The 25,441-nt window shown below is 35.5% G+C and overlaps 1 protein-coding gene across 3 annotated transcripts in view; it reads right to left on the bottom strand.

The window, feature by feature from the left end:
* Positions 1-25,126, bottom strand: part of LOC141298236 (protein TANC2-like) — a 77,713-nt gene extending 52,587 nt beyond the window's left edge. For all 3 annotated transcript variants that reach the window (XM_073828745.1, XM_073828746.1, XM_073828747.1), the window contains exons 1-4: positions 24,983-25,126; positions 22,030-22,192; positions 17,383-17,625; positions 369-494 (exon numbers count right to left, since the gene is read on the bottom strand). In XM_073828745.1, the coding sequence (XP_073684846.1) occupies positions 369-494; positions 17,383-17,625; positions 22,030-22,192; positions 24,983-25,072 (622 nt within the window). In that variant the 5' untranslated portion in view covers positions 25,073-25,126. The remainder of the gene's footprint in view (positions 1-368; positions 495-17,382; positions 17,626-22,029; positions 22,193-24,982) is intronic.
* Positions 25,127-25,441: the final 315 nt, after the last annotated feature.

The raw sequence follows: 25,441 nt of genomic DNA, 5'->3' as shown, positions 1-25,441 counted from the left end.
GTATTTAAATCATTCATTTTATTGAGAACTATTACAGAAATCTACACTTTCATTTATGTATGACTGACAAATATGCATCCCATTTAATTTAATAGTTAATGTAATCCAAATAGATGGAAATTTTAATATGCAATACACATTCATATGTTTAGGAGTGAGGTTAAACGCAGCATCTCAGTGGACTCTGACACAGAGACAGAGAGCAGATGAGGACACAGTCCTGCCTTCAGCACCACAAAAAGTCAGCAAGAGAATAAAGAATGCTGATCTGTGGACACTTTCTGATATCTGGCCAGATCTATCAGTGAACTGACGTTCATAGCATCAGTCGGATGTGAATGGAAGCTAAACAGCGGAACATCGCTCACCTCGCAGGTCCTGCCCGGAGCGGCCCGCGCCCGTGTTCTGTCGGGACATCCGCAGCGAGGTGCGCAGGGGGGCGTGTCTCTGCTCATCCAGATACGCCAGGTCCTCCAGATGAGCTGAACTGGTGGCTGATGGGACAGAAACACAGGATGAAGATGAGCTCATCTCATCAGACATAAGACAAGCGTTAGTAGTTAGTAATGCAATCCATTATATGTGACCCTGGACCACAAAACCAGTCAAAAGGATCTTTTTTTTTTTTTTTTTAATTGAGATTTTTACATTTGTACAAAGCTGAATAAATAAGCTTTTCATTGATGTATGGTTTGTTAGGATAGGATGGTATCTGGCCGAGATACAACTTTTTGAAAATCTGGAATCTGAGGGTGCAAAAAAATCTAAATATTGAGAAAATCGCCTTTGAAGTTGTTCAAATTAAGTTCTTAGTAAATGCATGTCACTAATCAAAAATTACGTTTTGATATATTTACTGTAGGATAATATCATCATGGAACATGATCTTTACTTAATATCCTAATGGTTTTTATAAAAGCATAAAAGAAAAATTTATAATTTTGACCTATACAATGTATTTTCGGCTATTGCTACAAATATGTGCTACTTAAGACTGGTTTTGTGCTCCAGGGTCACATATTATACATTTTAGGTCATAATCAGTTTACTGCTTGTTTGCTTTCAGATTACTTTTGTATGTAATCTAAAAGTAATCATCAAATCATAAATAGTAACTGTAGTCTGATTACAACTACTTTAACATGTAATATATTTCAATTACAAGTATTTAATTTTTGGAAAGTAATTTGATTTTGTGATCCTAATTACATGTAATCAGTTACTTTCCCAGCCCCTGAAAACACAAAGAGTACCCTAGCAACCACATAGCTACACTCAGAACACTATGGGTTAGCACCTGGCAACCACACAAAACACCCTAGAAACTGCATAGCAACTGTTCAGAATACTATTGGAAATACACAGATATGCCTTAGCACCTGGCAACAACACAAACCGCCCTAGCAACTGCATAGCAACTGTTCAGAATACTATTGGAAATGCACAGATATGCCTTAGCACCTGGCAACCACACAAAACACCCTAGCAACTGCATAGCAACCACTCAGAACACTAAAGTAAAAGCATAGATATGTCTTAACACCTGGCAACCCCACAAAACACCCTAAGCAACTGAATAGCAATCGTTCAAAACTTTATAGCAAATGCATAGATGTCTTACCACCTAGCAACCACACAAACCACCTTAGCAACTGCATAGCAACCATTTAGAACTCTGTAGCAAATGCAAAGATATTCCTTAACACCTGGCAGCCCCACAAAATACCCTAGCAAACGCATAGCAACCATTCAGAACTCTATAACCAATGCATAGTTATGTCTTACCACCTTGCAACCACATAAAACATCCTAGCAACTGCACAGCAACCCTTAAGAACGCTATAGCAAATGCATAGATATGTCTTACACCCTGGCAACCCCACAAAACACCTTAGCAACTGAATAGTAACCATTCAGAACTCTATAGCAAATGCATAACTATGTTTTACCACCTGGCAACCACACAATACACCTTAGCAACTGCATAGCAACAGTTCAAAACTCTATAGCAAATGGATAGTTATGTCTTACCACCTGGCAACCACACAATACACCTTAGCAACTGCATAGCAACAGTTCAAAACTCTATAGCAAATGGATAGTTATGTCTTACCACCTGGCAACCACACAAAACACTTTAGCAACTGCATAGCAACCGTTCAAAATTCTATAGCAAATGGTAGTCATGTCTTACCACCTGGCAACCACACAAAACACTTTAGCAACTGCATAGCAACTGTTCAAAACTCTATAGCAAATGGATAGTTATGTCTTACCACCTGGCAAGTGGCAACCACACAAAACACCTTAGCAACTGCATAGCAACCGTTCAAAACTCTATAGCAAATGGATAGTTATGTCTTACCACCTGGCAACCACACAAAACACTTTAGCAACTGCATAGCAACCGTTCAAAATTCTATAGCAAATGGTAGTCATGTCTTACCACCTGGCAACCACACAAAACACTTTAGCAACTGCATAGCAACTGTTCAAAACTCTATAGCAAATGGATAGTTATGTCTTACCACCTGGCAACCACACAAAACACTTTAGCAACTGCATAGCAACCGTTCAAAATTCTATAGCAAATGGATAGTCATGTCTTACCACCTGGCAACCACAGAAAACACCTTAGCAACTGCATAGCAACCGTTCAAAACTCTATAGCAAATGGATAGTTATGTCTTACCACCTGGCAACCACAGAAAACACCTTAGCAACTGCATAGCAACCGTTCAAAACTCTATAGCAAATGGATAGTTATGTCTTACCACCTGTGAAGTGGCAACCACACAAAACACCTTAGCAACTGCATAGCAACCGTTCAAAATTCTATAGCAAATGGATAGTCATGTCTTACCACCTGGCAACCACAGAAAACACCTTAGCAACTGCATAGCAACCGTTCAAAACTCTATAGCAAATGGATAGTTATGTCTTACCACCTGTGAAGTGGCAACCACACAAAACACCTTAGCAACTGCATAGCAACCGTTCAAAACTCTATAGCAAATGGATAGTTATGTCTTACCACCTGGCAACCACACAAAACACTTTAGCAACTGCATAGCAACCGTTCAAAACTCTATAGCAAATGGATAGTTATGTCTTACCACCTGGCAACCACACAAAACACTTTAGCAACTGCATAGCAACCATTCAGAACTCTATAGCAAATGCACAGATATGCCTTACAACTTGGCAACCCCACAAAGCACCCCAGCAACTGCTCAGAACCATTAAGAAAGGAGCCATTAGTATGTGAATGCATGAAAGAAAATACTTTTCCAAAAATTTGAAGTAAATTCAATCTGTAGCTCAAACAAGTGTGCGCATTAATCTTTGAGCACATTCCAAAATGATGCTTACAAACAGTTTGTCAGAGGAAATGCATATCATAATCTGATGAAAGCCCAGATTTACAGCACAAAGTGAGAGGCTGGAGATGATCAGAGTCCCACAGAAGTCTGATTAAATCCGGATCAGGAAGACAGAAGGTTTGAAGCTACAAATGTGAACACAACACTCATTCATCAGTCCAGGACTAGACGCTTTAGAGCCAAATCTGTCCAAACTAAAACTGGTAAGGACGAGTGTCTCCATGCGAGTCCTACAAGACTTCTCTGGTGTTAACTGAGCATGTGTGAGCCTAGGAAGTCTAAGACTGGACTGGAGATGACTGGGAATCATGGGAAGCGATCTGGGCAAGAACGCTTCTGTATATGGGATGAACGCAGCAGCTGGGAATTTTGGGGAGGGGTTGGACTGGAGTCAGAGCGGCTGACAGGAAGATCCTGCCAGTCAGTCAGGATGGGATGAGGAGCCAATGTAACTGACAACTAGATTAGCAATCACAATTTTGATTTTATTTTCATAATTATGAGTTTATTTGTAGTTAATTGCACATTAACATCTTGCAGTTCTGAGATTTTGTATCTTTTGATTCTAGATTGCAAAATCTAAACTCAGAAGACAGATATAAACTCAGAATAAAAAGTCAAAATTACCTTATTTATTTTTTGTTCCATGGTTGAAATTAAAAAACAGAAGTCAGAGTTATGAGTCAAAGACGTTAAGATGTCCACATCAAAAGAAATGTACAAAAGTGCATAAAAAGCACATTAAATGTAAGTAAAGGGTCTACGTTTAAGGTTTCATGTTTTTCAAGAATAAAAAAGTCAACATTTGGTTGAAATAATGCTACATTGTTATTTAGTGTAACAATATTTATGTAAAAATTCAAACAACATGCTTATTCCGACTTGTACATATTTAAATATATAAAAGAATAAGGGAGCATATTACATTTTATTGTGTTTTAAATGAGTAAAACAATTACTGACAAATGGGAAAAACCTAGGATAGTGGCAAATTATAAAAATGTAATATTACAACTAATTAGTATTTGGGGTGAAAGTAATTCATTTTTTAATATGTCATAACTTGATTTTTGTTGTAAATATGTCTGACAAGATTGCATTTATAGCATTTTACATTTATTAAAAAAACACTTACTGTTTTTTATGCTTAAACCCTTTTTCATCCTTGACTCATTTATATTTACTAGTAAAAAAAAGGTGCTTTTTATCTCACAATTCTGCCTTTTTTTCACAATTCTAAGAAAAACAGTCGGAAATTGTGAGATAAAAAGTACCTTTTTTACTTTTTATTCCAAGCAAGAAATGGGTTTCAAACTAACTTTACAGAAAATAAAATAAATCAAACAAAACACTGTCAAAGTACCAAATACGGTGAAAAATCAATGGTGCATGACGTTATTAATATCCAACCTGTGCCAAAATGATCACTGGCTGAACCACTTTCATGGTGCTTTTAAAGTGCAAATCTCTTATATGATTAATATAGAATTATACATATGATATAATTAGTAGTTTATAATTTAATCAGTAAAATTATTGTTGTCACCATTAATCATATTTTCATCATATAATCATGAAATAGTCATGACAGGGCTGGTCTCTGCTGTAGCTCAAACCTGTCTGAGAGCACAACTGTGAGAGACTTGCGTTGTTTTTGAGAGGCAGTTTGTGTTATTTTCAGTTTGATGGTTATTTTTGATATATTCCACAGAGCTCAAGGAGTCTTCTCAGAATGACTTTGTGTGAGTGGACGTCTCATCATAAGTGCATCAGATGAAATAGAAAGGGTTCTCCACAGAAAAATAAAGTAATCACGTTGAAATTGATTTTGGGTGTGTTATCATGTGTGCTTGTGTGTATATGACAAGACAGCCTTGTTCCGAGATAATACATTTAGAATTGAGTTCGAGTGTGTGAAAACGTGTGTGTGTTCGGAGCCACAGGTGCATCTTATTTTTTAAAACCGCAGGTGGACGAATCTGAGGTTCTGCTCGCAGTGAGACTGGAAAACAAGCAATTACAGCAGCTTTCCGACAGAATTAAAGATGCTCTGTTCTCATGAGGACCTTCCAGTGCATTAGAATCGAGCTGAGTCAGACTGAGCTGCCCTTATTGGACCAGTTAGAGTCTTGTTACGCAATATGGGAAATACAAACGTAATAGTAATGATTCCAGCCAAGCAACACAGCCCGACTTTGTTCAGTGCCGGATAAAGCCGTAATTCATACAAAAATGAAGGTTTTGTCATCATTTAAATCACCCTCATGATATTCCCAACCGGTATGCCCTTACCAAAAAGAAGTATACTGTGTTCTTTTTGGTGTTTCATTAAATGTTTTTTCAGACTAGAGGAAAGAAAACACCCAAAAGACACTGTTAAGTCTTTCTTTTATAGCACTTTATCTATTTGTCAATAGATTTCAATTACAATCCATATTTTTAAAGGCCAAGAGTTTTTTCTTCTACACTGAGCCATAAATCTCCACTTCAGCAGCACTTACACACACCACACTTTACATTTGTGTTCCTGTCTATCTCCTGAAGGTTTTTACAGAGGGATTTGTTCAGATATAATTAGCTTGATTTTATACAACATTTCATTCCTCAAAAAATGGAAAAAAATATAGTGTTTCCTGTCTGTTCTAAGTTTTTTTTTGAATTATGGAGTGACAAAATGACCCTAATATGCCAAAAAAACAATTAAACAATTCTGAAACTGATTTCATCCAGCGTTTAGATTTTTGTTTTAGAAATGTATGCAAATTAGCACATATTCATTAAACAGTGCCTCATTTGCATATTTAAACCTAACATTTTAGAAAACTTAAAATACAAAAAATGTTTGCAATTATCAATGTAATCAATCAACTGGGTAAGTAAGGTCATAACTAGTAGTTAATTTTTTTTTTTACTCTATTCACCTGCAGTGTCTCGCTTTAAGTGTACTATTTCAATACTCATTGGGACTAAATTGGCCCACTTTCTAGTATATAAAAGTATACTTTTAAGTATAACAGTGGTAAAGTTTGAGTAGACAACTGGTTTACATCTATGTTTTCAGTTTCTCCTGCAAGTATACTAAAAGTGAACTTATAGATATACTGATAGTTTACTAATTAAATACTTTTTACACATTTTTAGTGCACTTTGAAGTATAGTCTCAGTAAACCACTAGTTTAGTAGTTTTATACTGCAAGTATACTCATAAGTTTTCTTTAAGTGAACTTTAGATCATACTACTATGTCCCTATTTAGGTATTAATGTGTATATATTTTGTGATTTGAATATCTGAACAAAACATTAAAAGAAAGAACAGGGGATCTGTTTGTGAACAAAAACGTTTGATTCTAGCTTCATGCATTCTTTTTTATAAACACTTGAATGTGGGTAAGTTTAGTAAATAAACAATAAATAAACAACATTTTGATCAAAAAGCTAAAAAAAGACTATTGATGATAATCAAACGTAGAGGGAGTTGATCAACAGCCCAAAGCTTGACAGTCATTATTTCCTCTTCATGGGTGGACATTTTATTCCATAACGTTCCACAGTTTTCCATATCTATGGTTTTGATGCTGTTTTCTGTCTGATGATTGAGTTAGATTACATGTGGAAGCATCTGTTGTTTCGGTTTCTTCTTCACTTGTGTTTTGGAAATTCTGTCCAGAAGATGTGTAACAGCGCCCCTAGCGGATAACAACTAACTTTTTCTAAGTATAAGTCAAAAACTCACTTAATTTTGACTTGATTTTTGTTTTGTTTTTTAAACAAGAAAATAATTTTTACTCGTCTAGACAATTCTTCTTGATTTAGGAATTTTTAGATATTTTGGCTGGAAACAAGACAAAAATATCTAAGAAAAAAAAAGCATTTTTTTGCAGTGAATGATTTTGCTTCTCATTTTTTAATTTAAGAATGTTTAGATATTTGCATTGCAATGTATGACGAAAAAAAAACTGAGGAAAACACTTTATAACTAATGGATTTGAGAAAGTCATCAGAAATGCATTTTGAGAAATCTGTGAACACACTCTTTTTAATGGTTTCGTTCTCTCGTAAAAATTATTTTCTTGTTTTCAGAAAAAAAAAAACAAGTAATAATTAAGTTTTTGCTTAGAATAAACAAAATAATCTGCCAATGGGCTAAGAAAAAAATATTTCAAACAGAAAACAAGAGTAATTTGCTTATCCCATTGGCAGATTATTCTAAACTCACTTGTTTCACTCGTCTAGAAAATCCTTGAATTAAGAATATGTAGATATTTGGGCAAAAAATCTAATTAAGACAAACTGTTTTTGCATTGTAGGATCCCATGAGATCTCATGTGGAAGCATCTGTTGTTTCGGTTTCTTCTTCACTTGTGTTTAGTAAATTCTGTTCAGAAGATGTGTAACAGCGCCCCTAGCGGATAACAACTTAACGTATAAGTCAAGCATATATATTTAAGTATACTTAAATGTCATTTTAAGTATATTTCTGAGAAGTAGACTGTTTACTGTTTTAGTTTAAAAGAATTAGTCTAATAGCACACTTAATTTCTTTTTTATGAGGGTGACTTTCTTTCTTCCAAAAGAAAATATCATGTAAATAGTATGAAAAAGAGCAGCTTGGACATTCCACTGAACATCTTGTTTTGAGTTCCACAGCTGACAGGGTTTGTCTAGTGATATTAGGGAGAGAAAACAAAGCCAGCGTTTTCATTTTTACACAAACTATCGCTTTAAGCTCAGGTTTTATTGTGTTGCGTCACACCTCAGTCTCCATTCTTCCTTTCCATTCTGTTCTGGAAAGCTCTAATTAGGTTTCCATGTCTTCAGCATCTCTCCGTTCAGCCACACACAACACAATACCTCTACAACATTATATAATCTACAATCTGCACTCCTCCGGTTCCATTCACACCTCCTCATCTCTGCGGTTTCTCCGCCGGTCTCTGTGCGGATGAGAACGTGACGTGAGCTCTGGGGGTTTGAGCCGCTTTGATCTCCTCCACCGCCGGAGCTCAGCCAATCCGCAGCCAGCATTCTCCTCCATCTCCATCGTTCCACTTCTCACCCCGAATCCCTTACCTTGCCATTATCCTCACACCTTTTTTTTCCTTTCATCCTTCTTTTCTTATCTTCCTTCCTCCCTTTTATTCATTCGTCGTTACATCATTTGGGTTGTGAGTATTTCTCGCTCTTCTTTTCACTGAGATCATCTCTTACCTCAGTGCATTATTTATATCGTTGCCCTTTCATCTTTCTTTTTCAGACTTGTTTTTTTCCTCCTACACATCTCTTCCTTCGGATGAGATTTGTTTTCTGAGCGATGTTTGAGTTGCAATTATTAAGCGACGACTACATGTACTGATACGGATGATCTCTGTACACTGCAAAAATGGCACTCTTACTTAGTATTTTTGTCTTGTTTTCCTGTACAAATATCTAATCGAGAGAAACGGTTAATCTGCAAATGAAAATCTGCTGAAAACTGACTCCCCCTCAGGTCATCCAAGATTAAGATGAGTTTGTTTGTTCATCAGATTTCACTACTTGCTAACCAATGGATCCTCTGCAGTGAATGGGTGCCGTCAGAATGACCTTAAAAAACACAAGTAATCCACAGCACTCCAGTCCATCAGTTAACATCTTGAGAAGACAAAAATGAAACAAATCCATCACTAAGACGTTTTTATCTAAAATACGAGTCCATAATCCATGCATAACGCTTCCTCCAGTGAAAAAGTCCATCTCCTGTTGTCTCTCACATCAAAATCCAGCCACATTTTTGTTTAGAGCTGTTTTGGCTTGTAAATGATTTCTCTCCTGATTCAGACCAGACCACTTTTTAACTGGAGGAAGCGTTATTATAGATCATGGACTTGTATTTTAGTTGAAAAAATGTCTTAATGATGGATTTGTTTCAGCTATTGTCTTCTCCAGATGTTAACTGATGGACTGGAGTGGTTATTGTGGATTATTGTGATGTTTTTATCAGCTGTTTGGACTCTCATTCTGACGGCACCCATTCACATCCATTGGTGAGACAGTGATGGAATGACACATTTCTACAAATCTGATGAACAAACAAACACATCCTAATCTTGAATGACCTGAGGGTGGGCACATTTACAGCTATTTTTTTATTTTTGGATAAACTATTCCTTTAGTTTAAATACAAGCCAAAACAGTCCAAAATGGCTCTAAACAAATATGTGGCTGGATTTTGACGAGAGAGACAACAGGAGATGGACTATTTCACTGGAGGAAGCGTTATTAGAGATTATGGACTTGTATTTTAGTTAAAAAATGTCTTAATGATGGATTTGTTTCAGCTTTTGTCATCTCAAGAAGTTAACTGATGGACTGGAGTAGAGTGGATTATTGTGATGTTTTTATCAGCTGTTTGGACTCACTTGACGGCACCCATTCAGAGACTATTTATTTCATACATATTGAAAAGTGTCTCAAAATGAACCAAGTTGATGCTTAAAGTAAAATACCTGCCAGTGGAGTAAGATTTTTTTTTCTTATTAAACAGTGCAAAAAAAAGTTGCTTTTTGTGATGATTTTTATTTTGTTTCCAGCCAAAATATCAAACAATTCTTAAATCAAGGATTTTATAGACGAGTAAAAAATTGTCTTGTTTTCAGAAAAAAAATCACTCCAAATTAAGACAAGCAAAACAATCTGCCAAGGTTGTTAGAAAAATAATCTTGTTTTCTTAGTTTGTAATCTTAGTTTGAAATAAGATTGTTTTTCTGACCCCATTGGCAGATTTTTTTTGCTTGTTCTAAGCAAAAACTCACTTCATTTTGACTTGTTTTTTTTTTTTTTTGTTAAACAAGAAAATAATTTTTACTCATCTAGAAAATCCTTATTTAATTAAGATTTTTTTTTAGATATTTTGGCTGGAAACAAGACAAAAACAATCTAAGTAAGAAAAGCTTTTTTTTTTGCAGTGTATCATTTTGCTTCTCCTTTTTAATTTAAGAATGTTTATATATTTGTACTGCAATTCAGGACAAAAAAACAAAACAAAAAAAAAAACAATATGAATGGATTTGATATAATGGATTTGAGAAAGTCATATGATCATAAAAGCATTTTGAGAAATCTGTGAACACGCTCTTATTTTTAATGATTTGATTCTCACATTATACTCGATTCACTGCAAAAAAAATGTTTTCTTACTAAGATTACTAAGATTTTTTGTCTTGTTTTCAGCCAAAATATCTACAAATTCTAAATGAAGAAGAATTTTCTAGACAAGTAAAATTTATTGTCTTGTTTTCAGAAAAAATTAAGTGAGTTTTTGCTTAAAACAAGCTAAATAATCTGCCAATGGGGTGAGAAAAAAAACTTGTTTCAAGTAAAAACACACGTAATTTTGACTTGTTTTTTTCTGAAAAGAAGACAATAATCTTTACTCGTCTAGAAAATCCTTCTTGATTTAAGAATCTTAAGATATTTTGGCTGGAAACAAAACAACAATCTAAGCAAGGAAAGCTTTTTTTTGCAGTGTAGGATCCCAGCAGCCAGCAACTTTGAAAAAACAGGTCTAAATGTAAACTGAATGTGAGCTGATAAACGTAGCTCGGAAATCCAGCAAAGCTGAAAGCAAATGAAAAGATAAAATAACATACTGCAGTTGAAGCGTTTCCAAAATGTTAGCCAAAAACTGTAGGCAATTTCTCAGTAATTTTCACCCTGGTTTGTCTCACAAAAACACATGTTTGATTCAGACCAGATTACAATCACAAAGCGATTTCCACCAAACCTAGTTCCGTCCAAACAGGGCTTTAATCTCTGGTTTCTCTTACTAATGGAGTCTCGCAGCGTTGGGCTCGGCTCTCTGCGGCCGGTGGGACTCCGCAAACACGCATTAGTATTACTTCAGCTCGCTCCGATACTATTAGGTTACATTAAGCCCAGCGTTACTACCGGCTCAGCATTGAAAAGACATCCAGACGGCCACCGTGGAGATTTGTCTGATTGTGATTCTGACTGACTGATCTAAGAGACACGTTACCATACATGTTTAATGAGTACATCTGCTCCCACCATCCCGACCTGCACTGAATAAACAATCATCGCTGTCTGTGAACGAGACAAACCAATGCACTCAATACATTCACAAAATTATGATATGATGCACTCACCCTCATATCACTACAAACATGCAACACTTTCTTTCTCCGATGGAGGATTTAGAAGAATATACTTTTCCATATAGTCAATGGAGACTGGAGCTGTCAAGTTTGAAAATTGATAAAGTAACATGAAAACATCATTAAAAATCATCCATAAGACTCATGCGCTCTATTCCAAGACTTATGAAGCCATGTGATCACTTTGTGAGACGATTTTTCTCTGCTGTACTCTTGTCAAATTCGGTGGTTGTAATATGTGACCCTGGACCACAAAACCAGTCATAAGGTTAAATTTTACAAAACTGAGATATATACATCATATGAAAGCTCAATAAATAAGCTTTCTATTGATGTATGGTTTGTTAGGATAGGACAATATTTGGCCGAGATACAACTATTTGAAAAACTGAAATCTAAGGGTGTAAAAAATCAAAATACTGAGAAAATCACCTTTAAAGTTCTCCAAATTAAGTTCTTTGCAATGCATATTACTAATCAAAAATTACATTTTGATATGTTTACAGTAGGAATTTTACAAAAAATCTTCATGGAACATGATCTTTACTTAATTTCCTAATGATTTTTGACATAAAAGAAAAATCAATAATTTTGACCCATACTATGTATTTTTGGCTATTGCTACAAATATACCCCAGCGACTTAAGACTGGTTTTGTGCTCCAGGGTCGCATATGTGACCCTGGACCACAAAACCAGTCATAAGGGTCATTGAAAATTGAAAAAGCTTGAAAATCTGAGGGTGCAAAAAATCTAAATACTGAGAAAACTGCCTTTAAAGTTGTGCAAATGAACTTCTTGGCAATGCATATTACTAATCGAAAAGAAAATTTACTAAATATCATCTCTACATAATATCCTAATGATCGTTGGCATAAAAGAATGTTGTTTAATTTTGACCCATGCAATGCATTGTTGGCTATTGTCCAGGGTCACATATGGTTTAATCTCAGGAATGATGGCACTTTGTAGTGCATTGTTCACTTCTCTAATGAATTCCTAAGTCTTAAAATATGCTGCCAAGTTGACCACCCTTAAGTTGATTTCAGGGTGTTTTTTGTCATTTTTGGCTTGACAACCTTCATTTTTATTCAATTTACTAAATAAAATGAATGGACAAGATGGTTATAAATGAATGCAAAAAAAGAGAACACTTTTTTGTGTGTTAAACAACAACAAAGACAATAGATTATTTAAATACCGGAAAAAACTAAAAAACATTCCAAAATCCCAAATTATATTAATAAAAACCTCAACGTTAATATACAGTTATGAATTATAATGATTTTGTCCACTTCTTATATAGATGTATTTATTTTTAAGCATTTTTCAGCCTTACAACCTTCATTCAGTTTATTATTTGTTACCCTGGACCACAAAAACAGTCATAAGTAGATTTATTTAGGGGTATATTTGTAGGGGTCAAAAGTATTGATTTTCCTTTTATGCCAAAAATTATTAGGATATTAAGTAAAGATCATGTTCCATGAAAATATTTAGTAAATTTCCTACCAAAAATGTATCAAAATGTAATTTTTGATTAGTGATATGCATTGCTAAGAACTTCATTTGGACAACTTTAAAGGGGATTTTCTCAATATTTTTTGCACCCTCAGATTCCAGCTTTTATTTTAATAGTTGTATCTTGCCCAAATATTATCCTATTCCAACAAACAATATATGTTGTATAAAACTGAATACAAATTAAGGCTTTCAAGCTCAAAAATGACAAAAACAAACAAAACAAAAAAATTTAAATCAACGTAAGGGTGGTCAATACAACTTGGCAGCATATTCTTAGACTAGTACATTCATTAGAGAAGTGAACAATGCTCTACAAAAGTCATGTGGACTTCAAAAATTATGTGTCAACAACATTTGATACCAAATGCTATTGGTGCCTGAGATTAAACCATATGCGATTCTGAAGCACAAAACCAGTCTTAAGTACTATGGGTATATTAGTAGCAATAGCCTGAGTCAAAATTATAGATTTTTCTTTTTTCTTTTATGCCAAAAATCATTAAGATATTAAATAAAGATCATGTTCCATGAATATATTTAGTACATTTCCTGCAACAAATATATCAAAACTTAATTTTTGATTAGTAATATGCATCGCTAAGAACTTAAAGGGATGGTTCGGAGTAGATTTGACTTCATTGCTATGCACTCCGAAGCCCATGTAAATACCCCGTCCGAAAGCTTTTTTACCTTTGGGAAAAGCACGTAAAAGTCCTCCTACTACATCTGTGTGCATGTCAAATTGTAGGTGGACTTTTACGTGCTTTTCCCAAACCAGGGAAGTGACGTCGACGTGTCGCCATTTGTAGTTTTTGAGACTAGTAGGGATCGGGTAACAGTTGTTTCTAAAACACTCATGGTGGACTTACAAATTTTCCGATGCAGCGTTTTGTGAGTACATACCCTATTTACACTACTGTAGAAGTTTGGTAAGATTACGTGCACGTTTAGTGGTGCAATTTACGAGATACATCAGATGTTCCATGTACGGCTGTAGCAAGCCATTCGAAAAACTCTGATATCTCCCTCAATGTTTGACTAAGGTAAAAAAGCTTTTGGATGGGGTATTTACATGGGCTTCGGAGTGCATAGCAATGAAGTCAAATCTACTCCGAACCATCCCTTTAATTTGGACAACTTTAAAGGCGATTTTCTCAATATTTAGATTTTTTTGCACCCTCAGATTCTAGATTTTTTTTTTTTTTTTGAAAAGTTGCATCTCGCCCAAATAATGTACTATTCTTACAAACCATATGTGATGTATACATCTCAATGTAAAAAAATTGACCCTTATGACTGTTTTTTTTTTGGTCCAGGGTCACATATCGAAAGAGCAGCCATAATATTCTCCAAAAATTCACCTTTTGTGTCACACAGCACTGAAGGATTTTCTAGACAAGTAAAAATGATCTTTTTGTTTTCTTGAAAAAACAAGTCAAAATTAAGTGAGCTTTTGCTTATTTCAAACAGAAAATAAGATTACTTTTGCGTACCCCATAAGCAAAAATGCACTTAAATGTGACTTGCTTTTTCTGAAACCAAGACAATAATTCTTCCTCATCTAGAAAATTCTTCTTGATTTGAATACTTTTAGATATTTTGGCTGGAAACCAGACAAAAAAATCTAAGTATGAAAAGCATTTTTTGCAGCGAGGTCCACAAAGCTCCTGACGACGAGTAAATAACGGCAGAATTGTCAATTGTGCGTTAACTTAATTCTGTAGACATCCATCAAATAAAACGGCACGCTTCCAGGCTGATCCGCACAGCTTGCCGCAGCCAGATTTACAATACGATTAATGCCGCTGTCAGATTTGTGTGGTTTTTCAGAGCAACTGCATCCGTCCTGATCAGGAGCGTGAATACCAGCCGTTTTCTCCATTAAGAAATAATCTTTTGCATCACTTGCCCTTTCGAGAGCCACTTTCCTTTGAGATAACCATAACTCATTGCTCTCTCCCCTGCCTGAAAACACTTCTTCTCATAAATACAACAATGCTGATTACTTGGACAATAACACAATCAGCCAGCAATGAAGAGGCACTGCGTTATATAAGAGACATATCAACATCATCAGACAGATTTAGCTTTTACTTCAGGGAGCGCTATTCCACCAGGCTCATCATTACCGCCGCTATTAGACGCCTCTTATCTCCTGTTAACGCCGCCCCGGCAGTGCCGAGCTAAAACATGTAGTCCGTGACCCGGCCGATTCCTGATTCCGTCACTAACTGCGCTTTGAGATGATTGAGATGAGCTGGGATTGCGCTCAAGAGTGAGATTGTTCTGAGCCGTAATGTCTGACCCGATTGAACACGGGAAAGTGCATTAACCTGGACATCAGGGTCAGAACACAATCAAGAACACCTTTCAAACTCCTTCTGAATTCAATTTGAATATAAGGACGCTGACTCAAACAGAATGACATTTAAAGAAACATCTGATTGCTCAGTATGAGTCGCCCAGAAGTGTATACAGTTGAGGTCAAAAGTTCACATCCTCCTTTCAGAATCTGCAAAATGTTAATTACTTTATCAAAATAAGAGGGATCATACAAAATGCATGTTATTGTTTATTTAGTACTGACCTGAATATAAAATGTTTACATAGTTGAATTTATAAAAGTGACCCTGTTCAAAAGTTTACATCCCCTTGATTGTTATTGCTGTGTTGTTACCTGAATGATCCACAGCTGTGTTTTTTTGTTTAGTGATAGTTGTTTGTCCTGAACAGTTAAACTGCCTGCTGTTCTTCAGAAAAATCCTTCAAATTTGTTGGTTTTCCAGCATTTTTGTGTTTTTGAACCCTTTCCAACAATGACTGTATGATTTTGAGATGCATCTTTTCACACTGAGGACAACTGAGGGACTCATATGCAACTATTACAGAAGGTTCAAACACTCACTGATGCTCCAGAAGGAAACAACATGCATTAAGAGCCGGGGATGAAAACTTTTGTAATTTGAAGATTAGGATAAATGTAACTTATCTTCTGTAGCTTCTGAAGGGCAGTACTAAATTAAAAAATAGCATATTTAGGCAAAATAAGAAAAATTTACACATCTCCATTCTGTTCAAAAGTTTTCACCCCCGGCTCTTAATGCATGGTTTTTCCTTCTGGAGCATCAGTGAGTGTTTGAACCTTCTGTAATAGTTGCATATGAGTCCCTCAGTTGTCCTCAGTGTGAAAAGATGCATCTCAAAATCATACAGTCATTGTTGGAAAGGGTTCAAATACACAAAAATGCTGGAAAACCAAAGAGTCCTGAAGGATTTTTCTGAAGAACAGCAGGCAGTTTAACTGTTCAGGACAAACAAGGGACTCATGAACAACTATCACTAAACAAAAAAATCATTCAGCTAACAACACAGTAATACATTTTTGAACAGGGTCATTTTTATAAATTCAACTATACGCAATCAACTGTTATGTGAAATCTCTTCTTCAGGTCAGTACTAAATAAACAATAACATGCATTTTATATGATCCCTCTTATTTTGATAAACTAATTAACATTTTGCAAATTCTGAAAGGGGGATGTAAACTTTTGACCTCAACATGACATGTTCTAGTGTATTTCATGGTTGTGTGAATTGATTTTGCTTTCAAATTCTAATTCAACCTCCTGTGGTTTGTGTTCAATTCATTTCAAATTCCAAAAGTCATGAACTGAAACAGAACCAGTTCTAATGCTCTAAATGTTTCTCAACCCTGTACGCCACGTTTTAGTGATCAACATGATGTCCAAAAACATCATTTGTTGTGAGTTTGGGATTTGCCGCAGGAAGCTGTTCCCCAAGCAGAGCATTTGTTATGAGCATCGAGTGGCTCAACAGGAAATCACAATCATCACTCACTGGAAAAAATGCTTTTCTTACTTAGATTTCTTGTCTTGTTTCCAGCCAAAATATTTAAAAATTCTTAAATCAGGAAGGATTTTCTAGACAAGTAAAATTATTTACTAATTTTCAGAAAAAACAAGTCAAAATGAAGTGAGTTTTTGCTTAGAACAAGCTAAATAATCTACCAATGGGGTCAGCAAAAAAAATTATTTCAAATAAAAAACAATATTATTTTTCTAACCCCATTGGCAGATTATTTTGCTTGTTTCAAACAAAAACGTACTTAATTTTGACTTGTTTTTTTATGAAAACAAGACCATTTTTACTCGTCTAGAAAACCCTTCTTGATTTAAGAATTTTTAGATAATTTTGACTGAAAAGACAAAAAATCTAAGTAAGAAAAGCAGTTTTTGCAGCGATGATAGAGAAAGATAATTAACACCAGCAATCAAGCAGAGGAGGCGGGGCTTCAGACTCACCTGCCACTGAGTTGGGGCGGGGCATGAGGTAGAGGGGGGTGGGGTGAGAGGAGTAGTGGGCGGAGCTAGGCTCTGGGATCTTGTTGAGGCTGTAAGTGGAGGCTGCCATGTTCTCATCCACACGATACAAGCTGGAGTCCAAAGTGGATCTGTGCGAGTGCCAGTGCTTCAGACTGCTGCCTCGAGAGCCGTCGCCGTGTTTCCCGCCCCTGTCCATCGGCTCCGAGTAACTGGTCAGGGTGGCTGGGAAAAGAGAAGAAAAGATAAAGGAGAGAAGCTGTCAGGATTGTGCTTCATACAGGTTTTTTCGTGCAAAGCTGTGACAAGAAAATTCAGTTGGAAAGGATCATTTCCCTGGAGGACTGTGAGGAGCTGGATTTGAATACTGTATGAAAAGTGATTGCACCAATTAAGCTCTTGCAGAAGCGCTCGTTTTTTGAGCATCATTTGGTTTGATTTTCAGTGCATTATCTTGAGATATGTCTGACAAACGCCTTCAAAATATCTTTACAGCTGAAGAGAGACATTTTTGCGACACTAGTTGCATTAGTGGGAATGCAACATGTTTGTTTCAATGATTTTTTTTTCATCACCCATGCGTTCATTTTTCAGTGTGAGAATGCAAATTGTACTACTAATACTATGAAACAGAACTGAAAAGTAGAATTATGTGAAATGGGACACAAACAGTATAACTGGAGGTTTAACTAAAAAAAAAATGGCACTACTTAAAGGAGAGGTTCACTTCCAAAACTAAAATGTACGGATAATTTAGTCACCCCCTTGTTATCCAAGGTGTTCATGTCTTTCTTTCTTCAGTCGTAAATAAATTATGTTTTCTCTCCTTATAGTGGACTTCTATGGAGTTTATATGCCGCTTCAAAGGGCTCTAAACAATCCCAGACAAGTCTTATCTAGTGAAAAGATCAGTTATTTTTGTAAAAAACATGACAATTCATATACTTTTTAACCTCAAATGCTTGTCTTGTCTAGGTCTGTGTGAACTCTGTGTATTCTGGTTCAAGACAGTTAGGGTATGTCAACAAACTCCCGTCTCATTTTCTTCTCCAACTTTAAAATCATCCTACAGTACATCTCTGCAGAAGTATTGACCCAGTGTTTACAAAGTGAACATGCAAAGAAGATCAAATGCCTTTTACAAAAAGAAGCGAAAACAGCGATGTAGGACGATTTTGAAGTTGGAGGAGAAAGTCAGATTGGAGTTTGTTGACGCACCCTAACTGTCTTGAACCAGAATACACAGAGTTCAGGCAGAGCTAGACAAGATGAGCATTTGAAGTTAAAAAGTAAATAAATTGTAATTGTTTTTAAAAAAAATAACCAATCGTTTCACTAGATAACTTTCTTCTTTTTTGGCTGGGATCATTTAGAGCCCTTTAAAACTGCATTTAAACCACATTTTGGAAGTTCAAACTCGGGGCACCATAGAAGTCCACTATATGGAGAGAAATCCTGAAATGTTTTCCTCAAAAAACATAAATTCTTTACGACTGAAGAATGAAAAACATGAACATTTTGGATGCAAGTGGGGTGAGTACACTCTGTAAATTTTTGTTCTGGAAGTAAACAACATTGAAGTCATGTTAGAAAGATCATATCTATGACTTGAACTCAGTGAATGTCAATACTGAGTCATAATTATAAAAATTTAAACTTTCTTTAAGCCCAAAGTTTCCAAGTTGGTGGAGTGTCAGTGAGAAAACATGTTGGATCTAAGTTGTATGTACAAATACAATAGCATTGTAAATTTTATGATAGAATATATGATGAGTCAATTACTCATAAATTTAATAAAAACTAGTGGTGGGCATAGATTAATTTTTTTAATCTAGATTAATCTAGATTAAATCTTGAAATTAATCTAGATTAATCTAGATTAAAATGGCTAATTTGAATTCTTCTGAAGGCATTCAGAATATGTGTGCTACCCAAATAATGACTAAAAGTAAGTCTTTGAGAACGGGTTTCTCAAGCCAGGTGGCGCATTAGACCAGGCGCTCATCTCCTGTTTCCAAAATGCATTACAAACTGCTTGACAATTGCATTTACAACACAATTAACTATACAAACTTGTGTAACCAAGTACTTCTGCGCAAAAGGCTGTACGACGTGCGCGTTCCAGTAAAATATACAGGCGCGCGGGTATGGATAGCCTATCTGCGTGCATCTTCCAATAAACTGCGTTGCTTTTAGAAGCGTCAATTTAGTTGTTGCATATAGTTTAATGTCTTTATTTCGGGATTATCAAAGTAAATTATAACTCAAACTTGAGATTTTACTGGGGCACAGCAGATTTTCACTGGGGCACGTGCCCCGGTAAAAAGGGTCTAGCAACGCACGCACCTGCCCTGAAGCGGCTTCATAACTGCATCCATGTTTGCTCGTCTCATTTGATGTGGTCATTTCACAGAAGTTGAAGACTCGTTCTCGCCCCCTACATTGCAATTCAACTAGATATACGTCATCCGCGCTAAAATATCAAGGTGAAAGTCATCATAGCTTGCGTAGTTTAGACCCAGCTCCCAACCCAACTTTGAGAATAGATTAACGGCGATATTTTTTTTATCGCGCGATATGAGTCTCACGTTAACGCAGCACGTTAACGCCGATAACGGCCCACCACTAATAAAAACATAAAAAAAACTTTTTTTTTGTTGTAGAAAACACTTGAAATCCTAACTTCTAAATACACACGTCCCAGAAGGATTTAAATGCATCATAAAACATCAACAGAAGTCCCGACTTTCAGTCAGAAGAACCAGATTTAAGTAAAAGCATCTGATTTATACTCTAGCACATGGATCAGGCAGGATTAGCTGGACCAGCTTGAAATATACTGATTTTATCGTGATTTTAACTATATCTATAATCTTAAACAGTTTTTGAGATTTCAGTGTTTCCTCATTCAAGTAGATATGAGCTGTAATAACAAGCCTACTACTTCTATGAAAAATAGCAGGCCAGGTGACACATAAAGACACATTCTTTAAGAATGGTTTTGGGAACATATTGAATTTTGTTGTACAAAAATAAACCTACTTCAAACTAAAAACTTAAGTTCAGTTGCTGCCTTATTTAAAGATTAATAAAACTGTCAAAAAGTAATTTCAACTCAATTTAATTAAGCTGACATAAAAAGTCAGTTGAATCAAGTATAAGTTTTAAAAAAGTAAACTTGATGAGTTAAATTAAAGAAAAACATGTTACTATGTTACAAAAATGTAGGAACTGCAAAACTATTTAATGTTAATGAAACATTTGTTTTTATATCACTACTGCTGTTTTTTTTTTTAAATAAATACTTTTTTTTTTTTTTTTTTTAAAGTAACAGTAAAAAATGTATAGAGTTGCAAACTATTTCTGTTTCAAATATGTGACCCTGGACTACAAAACCAGTCGGATTCATTTATTTGAAATTGCAATTTCTTTTTACAAGCTGAATAAATAAGCTTTCCATCGATGTATGGTTTGTTAGGATTGGACAATATCTGGCTGAGATACAAAATATTTGAAAATCTGCAATCTGAGGGTGCAAAAAAATCTAAATATTGAGAAAATTGCCTTTAAAGTTGTCCAAATGAAGCTCTTAGCAATGCATTTACTAATCACAAATTAAGTCTTGATATATTTACAGTAGACAATTTACAAAATATCTTCATAGAACATGATCTTTACTTAATATCCTAAAGATTTTTGGCATAAAAGAACAAGCGATAATTTTGACCAATACAATGTATTTTTGGCCATTGCTACAAATATATCCATGCTACTTAAGACTGGATTTGTGCTCCAGAGTCACATATTTGCACTATATATATATATATATATATATATATATATATATATATATATATTTCTATTTATCACAGAATTGTGAAAATACAGACAATACAGTCAACATTGCTAATAATCAAAAATGTTTTTAAGCAGCAAATCAGTATATTGGAATGACTTCAGAAGCATCATGTGACACTGAAGACTGCAGTAATTATGCTGAAAATGCAGCTTTGATCACAGATTAAAAATACATTTTAATAGAGATTCACTTAGAAAACAGTTATTTCAAAATATTATTATAATATATTACATTTTAAAATACTTAAAAAAACATACCGTATATAGTTTTATTTTTACATTTCAATTTTAGTTAAATTCGCTATATTTTTGTCATTTTTATTAGTTTCTTTATAAATAATACTATATAGATTTTAGCATTTCCATTTCAGTTTTAGTTATTTTAGTACATCGAGTTAAAAATGAGAAATGTTTTCTTGGCACATCATTAAAATAATATTTCAATTGACATATATTTATTTATTTCAAGCAACTTTTTATGATTTAAATTTTTTTTTTAATTTATATTAACCCTGATATGAATTATTAAAGCTGATCACTAAAAATTATCCAAGAGCCACTGAAAATATTGGAAGGGCCAGTAAAAAAAATGTTTAGGTCTGAATAAAGCATAAAAATAAATAATTAATTGACTGATTCATTTTCGGGGGTGAAGTTTTGTTTGGTTTGTTTGGCTGTTCTAAATTGTAATAATATTTCATATTTTTAACAAATGCAGCCTTGCTAAGAAGAAAAAGCCGAAAGCTGCATGTGAGCGTGTGAGTGACTCACCGATGATGCCGCTGTCTCTGCTCTCCAGGGTGGACGAGGGGCTGGTGACGGCGTGTCCCGGAGCGGCAGAAGGAAGAGTGGAGCAGGGACTGCAGGCGGGAGGCGAGGCGGTGCTGCTGGTCAATGTGGAACACGGACTCATCCTGCCGCTCACTCCTAAACCCTGCACACAAAACCTTTGCTCTCAGTGCACGCTCGTGTTGACCAATTCATCTCCGTCGGCTCAGGAAGTGGGCAGCCTGGCAGCAGGAAGTCCTCTCTCTCTGCCGCTGTCGGTTCGGGTTAGGTGGGCACCGAGGCCCCAGGCGGGCCATAATGAAGCGTGGCACGGCTAATCTGCCCACTCCCACCATTAGCATCTAACATCACAACAGGCAAAGCACCTCGCCTTAAAACACTCACAACCACTTAAGGTCAGAGTGACAGTCCACACACACACACACACACACACACACACACACACACACACACACACACACACACACACACACACACACACACACACACACACACTCTCTCTGTGGTTATTCAACACTGTATTCCTGTTGCAAAAGCTCAGGATTGTAGCAAACATGAGGAAAATGGGCTGAATGCATTCTGAAAACTGCTGCATCAACAAAACGAATAGCAAAAGGCTGTCTTAATGTAATTCCCTAATTAGAGGTGAACTCATTTGAATGCCAAATGTGGCCTCTTCTCTGCAGGAGGGAAAGATCTTTTTTTTTATCTCAAAGAACTTTGAGTTTTAAATGTGAAAAGTGTGGAAAATTTTTGCATCGTGGTGTTATTTTCATGACAATTAATCAATAAATATATCTATTTTATAAACAAAATCTTTGGTTTTTCAGCATTTTTGTGTATTTGAACCCTTTCCAACAATGACTGTATGATTTTGAGATGCATCTTTTCACACTGAGGACAACTGAGGGACTCATATGCAACTATTACAGAAGGTTCAAACACTCACTGATGCTCCAGAAGGAAAAAACATGCATTAAGAGCCGGGGGTGAAAACTTTTGAACAGAATGGAGATGTGTACATTTTTCTAATTTTTCACAAATATCATATTTTTTTTCATTTAGTACTGCCCTTCAGAGGTTGCTTACATGTTTTCCAGAAGTCAAAATATGTTAAATTTATCCTGATTTTCAAATTACAAAAGTTTTCACCCCCGGCTCATAATGCGTGTTTTTTCCTTCTGGAGCATCAGTGAGTGTTTGAACCTTCTGTAATAGTTGCATATGAGTCCCTCAGTTGTCCTCAGTGTGAAAAGATGCATCTCAAAATCATACAGTCATTGTTGGAAAGGGTTCAGATACACAAAAATGCTGGAAAACCAAAGGATTTGTGGGAGCTGAAGGATTTTTCTGAAGAACAGCAGCAGTTTAACTGTTCAGGACAAAAAAAAAACACAGCTGTGGATCATTCAGGAAACAACACAGTATTAAGAATCAAGGGGATGTAAACTTTTGAACAGGGTCACTTATAAATTCAACTATTATATGAAAACATCTCTTATTCAGGTCAGTACTAAATCTAAACAATAACATGCATTTTGTATGATCCCACTAATTTTGCTAAAATAATTAACATTTTGCAGATTCTGGAAGGGGGATGTAAACTTTTGACCTCAACTGTACAAAAACAATAAATGTAAATTTATTTGAACACGATTTGAACAATAACTAAATTCATCAAAAATGAGTTGATTGTAATGAGCATTTTTACATTCTTTCAGTGTATGTTACACAAAATGATCTAATTATCAAAATCATTTTAGTGGCATTGGCCAAATTACTGACACAGTTACTAGGTTTTGAGGACTTAAATGTTTTGGGTGAGTGTAACATTTAAATCATTTAGTCATTTGCAAACATGCTATTGTCCTAAAACAGTGACAAATGCACTATCAATTTAGACAACATTAAGACTGATTAAAAAAAATGGGCCAAAGCCATTGATAAAAACTAACATTATGACACACTATTACTACAAACATTACCATTTTACAGCATGACTAGGAACAATACGAATTACAGAAACACTCAAAAGTAAATATCAGGAAACATTACAGTAATTGTTGGGTAAACATATTTGTCATGAAAATAATGACACAAAAATATATCTGCAAAAAATGGTGCTGAATAAGCTTCACTTTCTTAAGGGCAGACACTGCAGGCAAAAACACATCTGTCATCAAGTTTGAGATTTTGGGCTTTTTGGTGTTTCATAAAGTGTTTTCTCAGACTAGTGGAAAGAAAACACCCAAAAGACACTGTTAGGTCTTTCTTTTATAGCACTTTATCTATTTGTGTCAATAGATTTCAATTACAATGCAGATTTTTAAAGGCCAAGAGTGTTTTCTCCTACACTGAGCCACAAATCTCCACTTCAGCAGCACTTACACACACCACACTTTACATTTGTGTTCCTGTCTATATCCTGAAGGCTTTTACAGAGGGGTTTGTTCATACAGAATTTGCTTGATTTTACACATTTTATTCCCCCAAAAATGGTAAAAAAAATATATTGTTTCCTAAATGATAGAGTGACAAAGTGAGATACTAAAAATCCCCTCTGGAAAAACATTTGACTCTAATATGTCAAAAAAATTAAACAAGAATTTTGTGTTTGTCCATTGTTTAGATTTTTGTACTAGAAATGTATGCAAATTAGTGCATATTTAATTAAATAATGGCTTATTTGCATATTTAACCCTAACATTTTAGAAAACTTGTAATACAAAAAATGTTTGCAATTATCAATGTAATCAATCGACTGGGTAAGTAAGGTCATAACTATTAGTTATTTTTACCCCATTCACCTGCAGTGTCTCACCTTAATGCGTCAGAATGTCAAACAGTAGTCTTTTGATTTTAAGGCCTTGCTGAGTGTCTTCTATATCATAAGGAGGTGTATATTTATAGCAGGAGGTGAGGCTGAATAACCCACCTGTGCGTCATCAGGCTCCTCCATGCTGTACTGCGGCCCTGGAGGCCCCTCGCTCACTTTATCTCCAAGTAGGAAGCCAAGGCGAGTCATCAACGTGTTCGCTGCCTCGTCCACTGAGGGAGGGGGGCCGAGATCTGGACCTAACCCCCCTAAACAGAGACAGACAGAGAGAGAAACTGAGTGAAACCAGCAAACTAGCTCACCGCAATAGAAAAACTTAATTGCAAGCTTCACATCTTATGAGAACTATATGATGATTATGTATTCCGCATGAAAACTCAGCCGTTCACTAAGTGATTTCCCACAGATCTTAAATGACACCTCACCCTCAGAGCCACTTCAATATCTCTCTGTGTTCCCTTAGCCATAAATTCAGCCTGCGCTCCTTCTGTATGTACAGAGACTGACAGAGACATGAACTACATCAGCCGCTATATAACCAGCTCACAGCCCACGGAT

Source organism: Garra rufa, chromosome 22 (assembly GCF_049309525.1).
Source record: "Garra rufa chromosome 22, GarRuf1.0, whole genome shotgun sequence".
In the NCBI taxonomy this organism is placed as follows: domain Eukaryota; kingdom Metazoa; phylum Chordata; class Actinopteri; order Cypriniformes; family Cyprinidae; genus Garra; species Garra rufa.
Note: the sequence above shows the minus strand (reverse complement) of the source record. Positions and strands in the feature narration are given on the sequence as shown.